Below are 13,535 nucleotides of genomic sequence, written 5' to 3' on the forward strand. Positions count from 1 at the left end.
GAAACGATCTTTAATTACTAACACTGTTGCTGAACATCTTTTTTTCTCCCTTGGCTCGGTTCGTTTAGACATGTGAACAAGGCAATCATGCTCAGATCTGCAACAAAACATGAGGTGGTCTGAATGAGGTGGTCTCGGCCCCAGATTGCAAATAAACACTGGGACGGTTCGCTTGAGGTGTAAAATCAGTCCGACCAAATGGCTGGGAGATCAAGAGAGAGCGCGTTTGAATTTGCTGTAGTTCTAATACAAATGTAGTATATAATTTAACAGCAGGAATGATGGCTACATTTGTATAGTGATTGCGTGTGTCTCAACAGTTACAAAGAAGCCACCATAAGAGCAAACTTGTCAAACATCTTGAGGGATGACGCAAAGGAAACTCTGACCAATAAGAGGGCAGTTGTACTTGCATGTTGCACAGTTTGGTATGTTTTGAAAGGTTGCCTTGTGAAAGCGAAACGTAACAAATTAAGTCTCTGTTTCGGGGAAAAAACCCAAAAACAATCTATAGGTGTGAAAACGCCCTTAAAGAAATAGCTTATCCAAATATAAAAATTCTGTCAACATTTACTCGTTTTGTTCATCTTCAGAAAAAAATAAAGCTATTTTTGATTGCTTATTTTTTTATATAAATATACAGTTTGTTTTTTGTTAAATAAAGATTCAATTTAATCAAATTTGTATTGCGCTTTTCACATAACATACTGTTTCAAAGCTACTTTACAGAAAATGCATGTGTCTACATTATAATTTACTGTGATCTATTATCACAGGTTACTGTGACTAAGTAATGCATTTCAGAAATGTACATATACAAATCACGCTGTTAGATAACTTCATGTATAAATTGTAGGCAGAAACAATGAGCTCAAATGAATTATTACAAGTTAAATAATATCAGATATGATAAATCATATCAGAACATTTGCATGTTTATTGTAAAAATGATAATCTATGCAGTACAATTTTAAAGTGACACATTTAAAAAAACTTGGAATAAGTAACTGCATAAGGATGCACACATCTGAACTACTACTTCATTGAGGCACCCTTTGATTTTCCTGATCTTCTTTGAAAAAAAAAAAAAAGTTCCAAATCTGCGAGAGCATTTCTTGTGCACACAGCCCGTTTCAGGACCCCCCACTGATTTTCTACAGGATTCAGGTCTGGGTTCTGGCTGGGCCATTCCAAAACATTATTCTTTCTTTGCCGAAGCCATTCTTTTGTTGATTTAGATGTGAAAGTGTTTCACTTCACTTTCACTAAATCCTCATTTCCAGCTGAAGAAGAGCAGCCAAAAAAAAAAAAAAAAAATGAGGCGGCTACTATGCTTCACCATAGAGCTGTGTTTTGACTGCAAACATACCTTTAAAAAAAGTTTATCCAAAAAGTTCAATCTTGGTCTCATCAGACCATAACACATTTTTCTATATGGTTTGGGGAGACTGGAATGTGTTTTTGCAAAGTTTAGCCACGCTTGGATGTTTTGTTTAGTTTTTTAGTCAGAAAAGGCACACTGGATGCCCTATTTTTCATAATGTCACTGTTGTGCCATACAATCTAAAGCCTTGGAAATTATTTCTTGTAGCCATTTAACAATGATATGCTTTATAAGCTCTTTATCGCCCATGGGACTTGTTGTATCATGCAACCAAGAACATGTCAGAAAAATCTTACAAGAACGGCTGAGATTTATTTGAAGTTAATGGGTGTCACTTTAGATAAAGGCTGGTGTGTACTATTTCACATGAGGTTGATGATTTATTCATTCTGAATCGTAACTCAGACATAATTATTTATAAAAGAGTGTGAGCATTGAAGCTTGGGTACACACTGTTCGATTTATAATAGTCCTTTATTACTGTTGCTTGTCAGACTGTACGAAAATGATCCCCGCCGTAAGCACCGTTTAACTCCAAGGCCGTTAAATACGCAAGAAGGCTTTTCAATCCGTGACCCGTTCAGTTTAGTGAGCTGAATTTACATGTGGTTTAGAAATAATGACTAGAAGACTAGCATTAATTTTGATCATGGGTTCTCACTCCTATTGTTTTTTATTTAATGTTGTTGGAGATACCACGCTGAGGGCCTGTGCGTCAAATCTTTTGACACTTCCAGGATAAAAATTTACCTCAATGTTCATTAATTGGCTGGTGAACATGTCGCAACTAACAATCAAAGACTTTAGATTTTTGCCTAGGATCCGATGAATCTTTTAGGATTCACAAAATGTTTCTTAGAGGGACAAATCGTGGGCAAAATCATACATTGTGAATCCGTTTTTTTTTTTTTTTTTTTTTTAATGTCTGAAAGTTGTCACTTTTTAGATTTAGGGGCATTGCATAGGTTGTTATGCAATGGTTGTTAAGGTTTAAAAGTTCTGATATGATTTATCTTGTCATTTTTTTTTTTACATTATAAAAACAGCTGTTTTAACAGGAGTGTGTAGACTTTATATATCCACTCTACATTAAAACACAAGGAATACACATGAACCGATCAGTTTAATTCAGGTATTCAGGTCTGAGAGACAGACAGACAGACAGACAGACAGACAGATAGATAGATAGATAGATAGATAGATAGATAGATAGATAGATAGATAGATAGATAGATAGATAGATAGATAGATAGATAGATAGATAGATAGATAGATAGATAGATGAATCGATGGATAGATATATACTGTAGATAGATATGTAAAATATATTTGAAGTTGTAAAAAGAAAATACTATTCAGTCTTTCTACTTAAAAATGTTATGTAAAGTTCAATGTAATGTTTGCTAGGACTATTTCTTTGTAAGTATTTGTGAAATTTGCTAGCAATTGTTATGGAAAATTGTTTTAAGTAAATTCTACACCAATGTTTTGGTTGAACCAATGTAGGATGAACAGATTTAGGCTTTTATTCACATATTTGCATTGATCAACTCACATCAAATTGGTAAACAAGCTCGACCGAGCTTAATAATGTGCCAGAAAAGCCTGTACTGTATGTATGAATGAAAGACATTGTTTTCATTTTTTGGACAAACTATCACTTTAAAGAGGTCCTCGTGACACTTCAAGCTGCTTTTTTCATACAATAAAAGTGAGTGAGGGTGCTTTGGATGCTGACAAGGTCCAACAATGTCCTTCCCCTTCACCAAATCTCATTTGCACTCCTGCATATTCAAATTTGGAACAATGGATTCATTGTTGTGGTCCCGGTTTGCTGGGCCCAAAATGGCAGTGGTTCCCAATCTGGGGTTACACGTCTACATCGGGTGTACATTGACATAATCCATAGTTATGTTGACTGTGTTTGTGTGCTCAATAAAAAGGTTTTCAGTATCTGATTCTGGGGAACTGGATGGATTTTAAATACTGTTATTTACAGAAAAGTATGTGTTGATGGAAGTTGCAGTAATATGAGTACACTTCCTTAAAATGTGTGCCAAGAGGGCTGTTGTTGTATGTGTGTTTCTCTTGTGTATTTGGGTGTGTCTTGACAAGTGTGCGTCTGTGCTGAAATAGTAATGTTCGTGTTAATGAGGTAATATATGCGTGTGTGTGAGTTGGGTGTGGTGTTTTGCAGGAGGTCATATTGACAGACATCTGCAGGAAAGCACCGGCCTTATTGACCCACTTACATGTGTGTTTGCACACTCGCAAGGCGTTGGTCTGGGCAGAAACACCACTTATTTGCAGAGGGTGTGGCCAGTGTGCGTGTGTGCACGCGTGTGTGTTTGCAGAGAGGGAGTGACCGGCGCCCAAATGTCCGAGTGCGTCAGTGTCCGCTGTAGAAATCGCCACACATACATTCAAACACATGTGCTACTCCACCCCACTGGAACTGGGTCAGATGTGTGTGCGTATGATTCCTCACATAAGAAATTGCTGTTTTGACACAAGTTTTATGGCCCTTCTGCTAAAAGCTATGAATTATGCAATGTAGAGACATTGACTGACCAGGACCAAATGTGATTGTGTGTGCATGGAGGCACTTCAATTCTGACAATAAATGATTAGGAAATTGTATTGAGAGAGCATAACTATTCCCCCCAAACAAACCATACCAACCTCTACTGAATAAGACAATAGATGGAATTAGACAATTAAAATGCTCAGAAATCTTTATGAATAAATACGTACAGTAAGTTGGCAATCAATGAGTCTCCTGACCATTCATGAACACCATGAATTTAGGAGAGAGTCAGGGGACAGCAGCAGCACAGGGGGACGCTCACATGAATTAGGACTAGGAGAGCTGAACTATTTCCCCCAAACAGGCCATAAAGCAACCTCCTGTGATAAAAATAAATGAAGGATGAATTAAGCAGCCAGTAAGCGTATCCAGGGGCAATGTAATTAAGCAGTGCCACCGCAGAAAGAATTCAGTTTGCACCATGAATTGTTATTTACTAACTATCTATCACTGCAAGCTGCTTGAAGATTGTATAGTCTTCCAGTTCTGTGTTCATGAGTCCGCAGTGACGCTGGTGATGTAAGACGCTGCTGACTCCGAACCGGAAGACAAGACAATGTTTAAAGGGGGGGTTGACTGCTTTTTTTCTTTGCATGATTGTGTTTATGGGGTACAATATAACATGCATTCGTGGTTTTTCGTTTTTAAAAAGTCTTATTTTTCATAAACTTCACTTTTATTGTCAGCCGCGCTCTCCTCTGTCCTCGAACGAGCGGTTGACTCCCTGAGTCTATGAAACCACTCCCTCAGAAACACGCAATGGGCTCAGATTGGTTAGATTGGCCCGGTGTGTTGTGGTTGGCTAAACTGTCGCTCACGTTGTCCGGAAAGTTAACTCCCATTACCTTTACGGACACGTCATGAGCTCCGGTCCAGATGTAAATATGTGTCGAACTACAGTATCGGTTTGAGGCAGAATCAGACAGAGAAAGCCGCGATGAAGCGAGTCAGAAACTCACCACACACGGCTCTTAATAATCATTTCTGAATGATAATTTGCTACATTTTTTGAACTTTATACACGTTTGTTTAACACAATAGCATCTGACTGGCAACAATAGCAACTGACTGGCTATTAATGTCATACTCAAACAGCGTTGGAATTAGTTTACGTTCTTGATCAAATCGAAAATAACGTCATAAAACATATATACACATGAAAAATACATTTACAACATTAGTACTTATACAAAATTCATGTTTGTACGCGTTTGTCGCAGACACAAAATAGCATAACTAATAGCCTAGTCGCAATAAAGCCAGCGCTGGCATTTGAAAAAAAAAAAAAACACAAGGCTACGTCTGGAATTATACATGCAAATACATTTAAAACGATAAAGTCTTAGCCTACTTACAGGTTGTGGCCCAACAACTGCTGCCTCTGGTTTTAAAGTTGAAATTGCTTCATGTTTTAGTAACAGTTTCTTGTTGAATCCGGTGTTGAACTCGTGGAGGTTGTGGAAGTTGTCTTCCGTAAAATGCGCAGCACAGAGAGCTAAATTATGATCGTCATTTTCAGGAACATAATCAAACATAAATTGTATCCATTGTTGACGAAGTACAGCGTCCGTGGGAAGCTCGAAGACATAAGACCTGACAGCTGCGTGAACAACACACTCGACGAGCTGGAGCTGCTGAAATATGCGCATGCCCTTTTCTGCTTATTCCGGAGGGAGTGGTTGATGTAAATGTGTGGGTTAGTGACATACCATAACCCAGCTGTAGTCCCAATCCAGTCGTTTTTGTAGGGAATATACTTCCTGATTTTTAAAAGACGATATCTCTGCTTACAGTGAACTTTCAGCGCTGCAACTTTGCAGATACTGTTCATCAGCAGCAACATTACACACTATTTAAAATGAAAAAAGTGAAACAACCCCCCCTTTAATAAAGTCGTAGTTTTTGTTATTTTTGGATGCTTAAAAACATTCTAACTAACCCACTGATGTCACATGGACTACTTTGAGGATGTCTTTATTTCCATACTGGAACAGGACAGTACTGTATACCGTACATACATTTTCAATGGAGGGACAGAAAACGCTCGGACTAAATTAACAATATCTTAAACTGTGTTCGGAAGATGAACACTTACTGGCTTGGAATGACATGAGGGTGAGTCATTAATGACAATTTTTCTTTTTGGGTGAACTAACCCTTTAAGCAATGTTAGGTTCTCATGCAATATGAGGAAGAAAGATCTTTCTGAAGATGAAAAGCATGATAGGTGCAATGTTGTGCAAATGATCAAATTATCAAAAGATTTGTGAGTGATTTAAAGCACAGAAAAACTCTGTCAGGTAAAGGCTTATTAAGAAACATTTGGTCAAACAAATTAATTGTATTAGAAGGGCAGCAATAATAAACCACTGTTGTTGAGCAGCAAACAGGTATTTGGAGCTGCTGGTGTCTCTGGAGTCTCAAAACCATCTCCATGCAGGCTGGCAGTTGGATGACTTTTTCAGAAACAAGTGAATAGTTTTTTTAGAATAGAATAATTGCGTCGGATGATTATGTTTATTCAGCGAATTTGACTGCAGATTGTTTTGTAAACGAGGCACAGTGTAATGGAGAGTTCTCAAATAATCCATTATAAATCCGTAATAATGAAAAAAAAACTTGTCATGACTCCTTAAGAGAATGTATTTTAATCTAAAAAACGTACATACTTCACCTTTAGTTAATTTAGTTGTAGAAATGCTTTATTCATACTTATTTATTCTAAGTGAAAGTATCCAAAAAAAATTTAAACAGTATTTGGCTGGTCATGTGATCTAAAGATGGTAGGCCCCATGCAGCGACCTGCTTCATGTGAAATAAACTACTTTTACAGTTTGATACTGTAGTGAGTCTACAATCAGGGCTGGATTAAGAGTTCAGAGGCCCCTGGGCACAATGTCTTAGAGGCCATCTCTTAGGTAGGCCAAATGTATATTTTGTCCAAGGACATTTTAATATGGCATTTACAGTTTTACTGACTTATAATGAACTTTGTTGTACTATGCTGGAGTAAAGTTCATGAATGGTTGTTCTTTCCCACAGGAATTTGTAAAACTATGTTGGGTGGACCTCTGTGGCTCTAGGGGGGTTGGGGGGCATGCTCCCCTGCAAGAAAATGTTGTACATTTTAAGGTTAAACACATCAATCTTGTGCTCTTTTAGAGATAAAAATTAAGAGCTTTAACCTATGAACTACTCGTTGAACAAAGAAAAAGCATTGATTTGTACCAGGACAATAAAGAGGGCTCAAACAACTTTTTAGTTATGAGAGTCTCAGTCTACATTACATTATCAATGGTGTTTTAGGATGCCAAACAATTATTATAATAATGTAATAATGATTTAGATAATTATTCCTATGACATAAAAATCATATAGCCTATGAATGTACTATATAAATGAAAATGAATATTTCAAAAGTATATTTTAGCCAACATTACACTATAATATAGGAAAAATAAAATACTTTTGTCCTAATTTCTTCACTTTCAAGAAATAAACCCTTGAGCTTTTATTTAGGAGAAAACAACAGATAACCATGCTGATCGCGTGAGCAAAGTGCACACTTTTCTTTAAATCACCCAGCACAAACAGGATGCCTTTTCTTAAAGTCTTGTGCTGTTTTATGAAGACACAAAGCCATATCATAGTTTCGATTTTAGTTTGTTGGCAAAATATAACGCTAAAGACCTTTTTTTTAGGTTATACATTTTACATCTCATATGTGTTCTCAAAGGCGGATTCGAACTCGGGTCAAGCGCATCAAAAGCTGCTTTCAAGCGCTTCACGCCCTACGACCTACGCCACTGTAGCTATTTCTTGACGGGCGTCTTTTTGCTAAAAAGACAGGCACTTAGTGCAAATATATGCTACTTTATCTAAAATGTAAAAAAAATAAAAATAAATTCTTCCCCTCGGTTGGGCCCCAAGTGTGCATGGCGAACTTGCAATGAATACATTTTATCAGACCGGCCTTCGCGGGCTTGAAACACTACCGGCCTGGGCAAGTGCATTTACAGTATTTACATGTTAACTTTTTAATGACACAAAAAACAACTTAGTTCTCTTTGGAAGACGTTTTTTTTTCTTTGATCCACTTAGCTAAACTGTAAACTTTCTCTTCTCTCAGTTGTTGTTTGACGAACAGTTAAGATTTCTAGTTTCTAACATTATTGTAGGTTTCCTGTCCAATTTTGCAATGAATAATGATGAGTACACATGGCAATTACAGGTACATTTGCTGTCTGTTGCTAATATATACAGCCATAAATGACGAAATGTCGAAATTTCACAATAATTCAGTCACTCTGAAGTGTTTTGTGACCACTGGAATAAAGAAAAGTAGGGGAAAAAAACTCCCTTACGTTTTGAAAATCGAACACGGGTTTGACAATCCTTTAATCTAATGAGCCTTAAAAGCTGTTCACACTCACCAATTCTCACTGAAAAAGCTTCTGTTGTCATAGACCTTTCTGCAACATTTGTGTTTATGCCAATAAGCCTTATTGCTAGTGCTGTCTAAACTGTACATTTAAATCCAGCCAATAAATGACATTTTTATCATTTTTTTAAAAACTGGGTGGTAAGACAGCTAAACTACAGCAGGTTTAGACAAGATCTAGTTGCATATATTACAGGAGTGAGATAAAAGAAACGTGTACAGTGTGTTGCTGAATGTTGTTTTATTTCAACACTGATTTGATTTTTCTTCCCCCTGTAATATGCACCTCTACTGTATATAAGGTGATCACACATTGTTTATGCCACGAATAACAGTACAATTTAGGTTTGCACATTTTCTCACTTTGTAAACAAAAGGGGTATTTTGACGTCTCGGATCCACCCTATAGTTTGGGTGGCGTTCGTTTTATTTTTAACACCTCTGCCTGTACTCATGGACACGTGTATATGAGTGTGATGTGTGTTTGTCTTTCTGTGTGCGTTTTGTGGTTTGTGTTCATTTGTGCAAACATGAGGGGAAACTACAAAATCTTGTGGAGGACCTGTTATCAATACACCAGCTGTTTATTAAAATGTGGTGAAATTACAAACCCATTTCAGGTTCTTTTAGTATCACCTTTTGAGCTGCTTACTGTGACTGTGAACTGTGCATGGTTTTTGTAGTTATAGACATGAATTTAAACATGTATTTTGTGTAGGCTTATAAGTTATTAGCCTATCTGAGTAATTTTGAAAACACATGAATGCTTTTATGATTTTATATAGGTGATAAGTGATTGTGATGTTGGTAATTGATATAGGTGTTGTTGATTTGGAGAGATGTTTTTGTTTGTGATTGTTTTTTTAGAATTGGTGGTAGCTACTCTTGGTGAAATTGCTTGTCTTGGCGAGACATTAAAGTCTTAAATGATTGTTAACAGCTGTACATTTTTTTTTAACCTTTTACTACTTATGTTTTGAGTGTTTACTTGAAAACTTGGTCCTTCTATATTGCTTTTCTCATATTATTTGTCTTATTTGTAATTTCTGCCTTTATTTTATTACATTTTACTTGGAGACATGCACAGTAACAAAAAATACTGATAATAGATCATACAATATGGCCAATACTCGTATAGACAGAGCTTTTTAGTTTAACTCTTTTTGTTGGTTTTACCGGTCAGAAAGAAAATGGAGAACAATACAAAGTTTGTATCAACATATTGATCAATAATAATAATAGAAAAGTATACAGACACATTTCTTACTCTCTGACTCAAAAAGAGAAAAGAAAAGAAAGAGAAAAAAAGGGATATATCCGCTTGCTTCAAAACATGTTAGTGCAGTGCATTACCCAATAGTACAAGTATAATACTAGTGCAGTATGCATGTACAATATGGAATCAATAAAAATAAAATACAGCAAGATTGTAAATAAGATTATAAAAAAAAAAAAACAGCCTTGCAACACCTTTGCAACTCTTTTTTCCCCCTTTTTAAATAAGCAATCAATGCCATCTGACAAGAAAAAAAAATACAATTTATTTCCCTTTTTTTATGTAGTCTGTTTCTTAAACAAAGACAGAGCTTTTTACTAAAGAATTCTTTTACCGGCAATATACCAGGATGCAGAATCATTATTTTTGGTATTGACTGCTAAAATGATTATATAATGACAAACGTAGACATGATGATATTGGTATGTAGATGATGTTGGTAGCTTGTGATTTATCTAGGCAAACGTTGGTAGTTCATGCAGGTTGATTTTTGTCTTATGACAAACTGTTACGTTTTTCTTTATTTTTCAGAATCCGCTTTAGAGGTTGGCAGCAGAATGGCATTGGGGGGTGGGGACAGCGCCCTGGGGGCGGTGCCAGAGGAGAGGAGGAAGAAGAGTGGGGCAGAGCTAAGAGAGTTATGGAGAAAAGCCATTCTTCAACAGATCCTCCTCCTGCGGATGGAGAAAGAGAATCAGAAACTACAAGGTAAAACACACGCATGTGCAGTGACTCATTGTGAACACTTTCATTCAGCATACAAATGGCAAAAGTAATCCAACTAACATTAGGATGCCTTTGCAGACTCAATTAACAAAAATGAAATCAATTATGAGACAATTTTTTTTTTTTTTGGTCAAAATAATAATTACTCTTGTTTGTTCACCATTGCATTGTTTATATTATTCTGCCTGTACAATATATATACATGCTTTTGTGAAATCGCAACATCTAGATTACTAGGCATTATGTGGCAATAAAGCTTAGTTTGTTCTTGCCCTTAAGATTTATTCAATTAATGTTTTCCGAATTAAAAATGATTTCATTCTGTGGTCCTTTGGAATTCAGAGCTGTTTTAGGTCGCTGTTAGATGGATGATTTGTCTGGTTTACGTTCAGCCGGCATACACAAATGCATCTCCCATAAACAGTAGTGCACACACACACTTCTGCACAACCCGGCGCACCCATGCGCTTCCATATCTGGAAGTCCCTGCTGCAGGTTATGAGATGATCATGAAAGGTAAAGAAGTTTTCTGGCGCAGATGCGTTCTGATTTGGGCGTGCTCGTGATTGGCAGATTGTCACGTCCTGCCCTGCCATGCTCAGTCATGCTTCTCATGACCTGAAAAAGAAAGAACAGAAGCTTGAAAAGAAAGCAGCCAGACCTATTGAATAGGGTGTGTGCATGTAAAAGTGGGTTAGGAGGAGTGCACTGGGAAGACTGTCTGCCCGTTTTTATTACCACGTTTCTTCTCAATCACAAGACTTTTGATGTTTGACACTTTGGAGAGTTCTATTTCTGTTTGTTTCTTTCTTTTTTTATGGTTTCTTTTTTTCCCCATGAGTAAGGATGGGTGGGGAGGGAAGGGTATTATTCTCCTGTTCCTGAAATTTCCCTTCTTGCTGTTATATCTCTTCCTGTGTTTGTGTGTGTGAATGAGAATTCTCACTGGTGCAATAGGAGCGATTACACTTACCATACTCTGCTTACTACAGCTAGATTTTAATAACAACAAATGACAATAAAGCAGATATACTGTATATGAAAGACCATATTGCAAGGAGAGCACGATCATGCAGGTTTGCACTGCACAACATCAGGAAGATCAGGCCCTTCATAACATCGAGCATGCTCCACAAAGTCTCGTCCAGGCCCTTGTCATTGCCGTGTTCTTCTGGTTGGACTTCCAACATGTGCAACCAAACCTCTACAATTGGTCCTGAACGCAGCAGCATGACTTGTGGAAGGATCTTTGCAATGCTACCCTGAATACAGAATCCCTGACAAAATTCAAGAAGCAGCTGGAAACTCATCTCTTCCGCATCCCACTGTGCTTTAACTAATCTTAAATCTCTCCCTGTTCTAGCTTGTACTCTTCTAAACGATTCCTGAAACTTTGCATTATCTGCACTTCTTCTGTTTATTGACTTTATATGATAAATCGCTTGTTGTTGTCCTTATTTTGTAAGTCGCTTTGGATAAAGCATCTGGTAAATGAGTAAATGTCAATGAAAACAAATATGGACTTCACACAATATACTTTTTCCCAATGCTGTGTAACACGAGGAGCAGGATTTCATGACAATGGGTTATACGACTTGTTCAAACTTTTAAAATGGATGTTAATGTTCAAAAGTATGGAATTAGTAAGATTGCTCGTTGCTCAGGCATTCATTAAACCAAAAGTGATAGTAAAAAAAATGTATAATGTTGCAAAAGATTTCTAATTCTTTTTAAGTATTAGAAAATATTAAGCACAAAAATACTGAGCATGAGAGACTTCATAAACATAAAATCTTACAGACCCCAAACTTTTAAACAGTATAATATAATATATGTTTGTGTTCGATAACTAATATGTAAAACCTACTTTTAATTATGGTAATTTTTGATGGAAAAATAAACAGCTTGATTGTGGCAATAAAAATGTCATGTATCTCATAAATAATAATTTAATAATAACAAAAAACACTATAATTTATAGATATAAATGTTTCAAATTTATTTTCATGCTGGTTTTGGGCTATGTGACTTAAGCTTAAGAGTTCATTTAATTTAGCACATTGGAGCTGATAAATGTTACTGAAAAATGCATGCAAATAATTAAATGAATTAATAGAAAGTAGTAATTAATGAATTGTTAGCTCCACCATATTTATTGTGCACATTTTCAGTTTGTTAACCTTTCATTCGATGTGTGTACAGCATCAGAGAGTGATCTGCAATGCAGACGACTGAAGCTGGACTATGAAGAGATCACTCCATGTCTGAAAGACGTCACTCTGGTTTGGGAGAGAATGCTCAGCACCACTGGGAGGTCAAAGGTCAGATTCGACACAGAGGACATCCACACAGCTGTGGGACAAGGTGACTAAAATGCACACACACACACACACACACATGGATACACAAGAATTTTGGAGTGATGTGACAGTGATGAGTTACATAAGGTTGGGCATCAGCCTATTATATGAATATTTTGACACTAGGATTAACTGAACCAAAACTGAGAATTGAGTGAGGAGTATGTAATATTTAGTTTACGACAGTTTATGTATCAGTTTTCATTTTTATAGAGGTATACATTGTGTTAACTGTGATAACTAAGCCTTTAATTGTCATTTCCTGGAAAAAGTTCATTATTGATTTTCATATTTGATGGTGTATGCCAAATATGTGCGTGTGTGTTTGATATGCATAGATAGAAGAGCTGTCTCGTTGATGGACAGTATTTTATAGTGCTAGTTCTGCAGAATGTTATTGTGAATGGTGAGCTTCCATGCACTAACGCGCGCACACACACCTGTTCAAGTTCAGTAGAACTCTGGCATTTACATGAAATGCTCATGTACACCTACACATACAAATATGTATGGTTTACCATGCTATCTCAATAGATCTGATGTAATTCTTTACACAGTGATTTATCATACTGATTTATGTATGAGAGACTGTGGTGGAAACAAAATGATTAGTGTTTGCAATTCTGTTTGGTCACGCCAGTGGGACTGACTTTTCACGAGGAACCGTGTTTTAAGCTTGTGGTTGGTTTTTGGATTTGTTTCCGTGTGAATGGGGATGCGTGTTACCGTTTTACGTCAGTCCTTGCCAATGTTGACTTTGT

The 13,535-nt window shown here is 36.7% G+C and overlaps 1 protein-coding gene across 5 annotated transcripts in view; it reads left to right on the plus strand.

The window, feature by feature from the left end:
* tbc1d1 (TBC1 (tre-2/USP6, BUB2, cdc16) domain family, member 1) overlaps positions 1–13,535 on the plus strand; it is a 76,049-nt gene that overhangs the window by 47,563 nt on the left and 14,951 nt on the right. For all 5 annotated transcript variants that reach the window (XM_089132380.1, XM_039691728.2, XM_039691745.2 and 2 more), the window contains 2 exons: positions 10,220–10,396; positions 12,617–12,778. In XM_089132380.1, coding sequence (XP_088988506.1) covers positions 10,220–10,396; positions 12,617–12,778 — 339 coding nt within the window. The remainder of the gene's footprint in view (positions 1–10,219; positions 10,397–12,616; positions 12,779–13,535) is intronic.

The sequence above is a fragment of the Pimephales promelas genome, chromosome 6, assembly GCF_988280905.1.
Source record: "Pimephales promelas chromosome 6, fPimPro1.hap1.1, whole genome shotgun sequence".
NCBI lineage: Eukaryota > Metazoa > Chordata > Actinopteri > Cypriniformes > Leuciscidae > Pimephales > Pimephales promelas.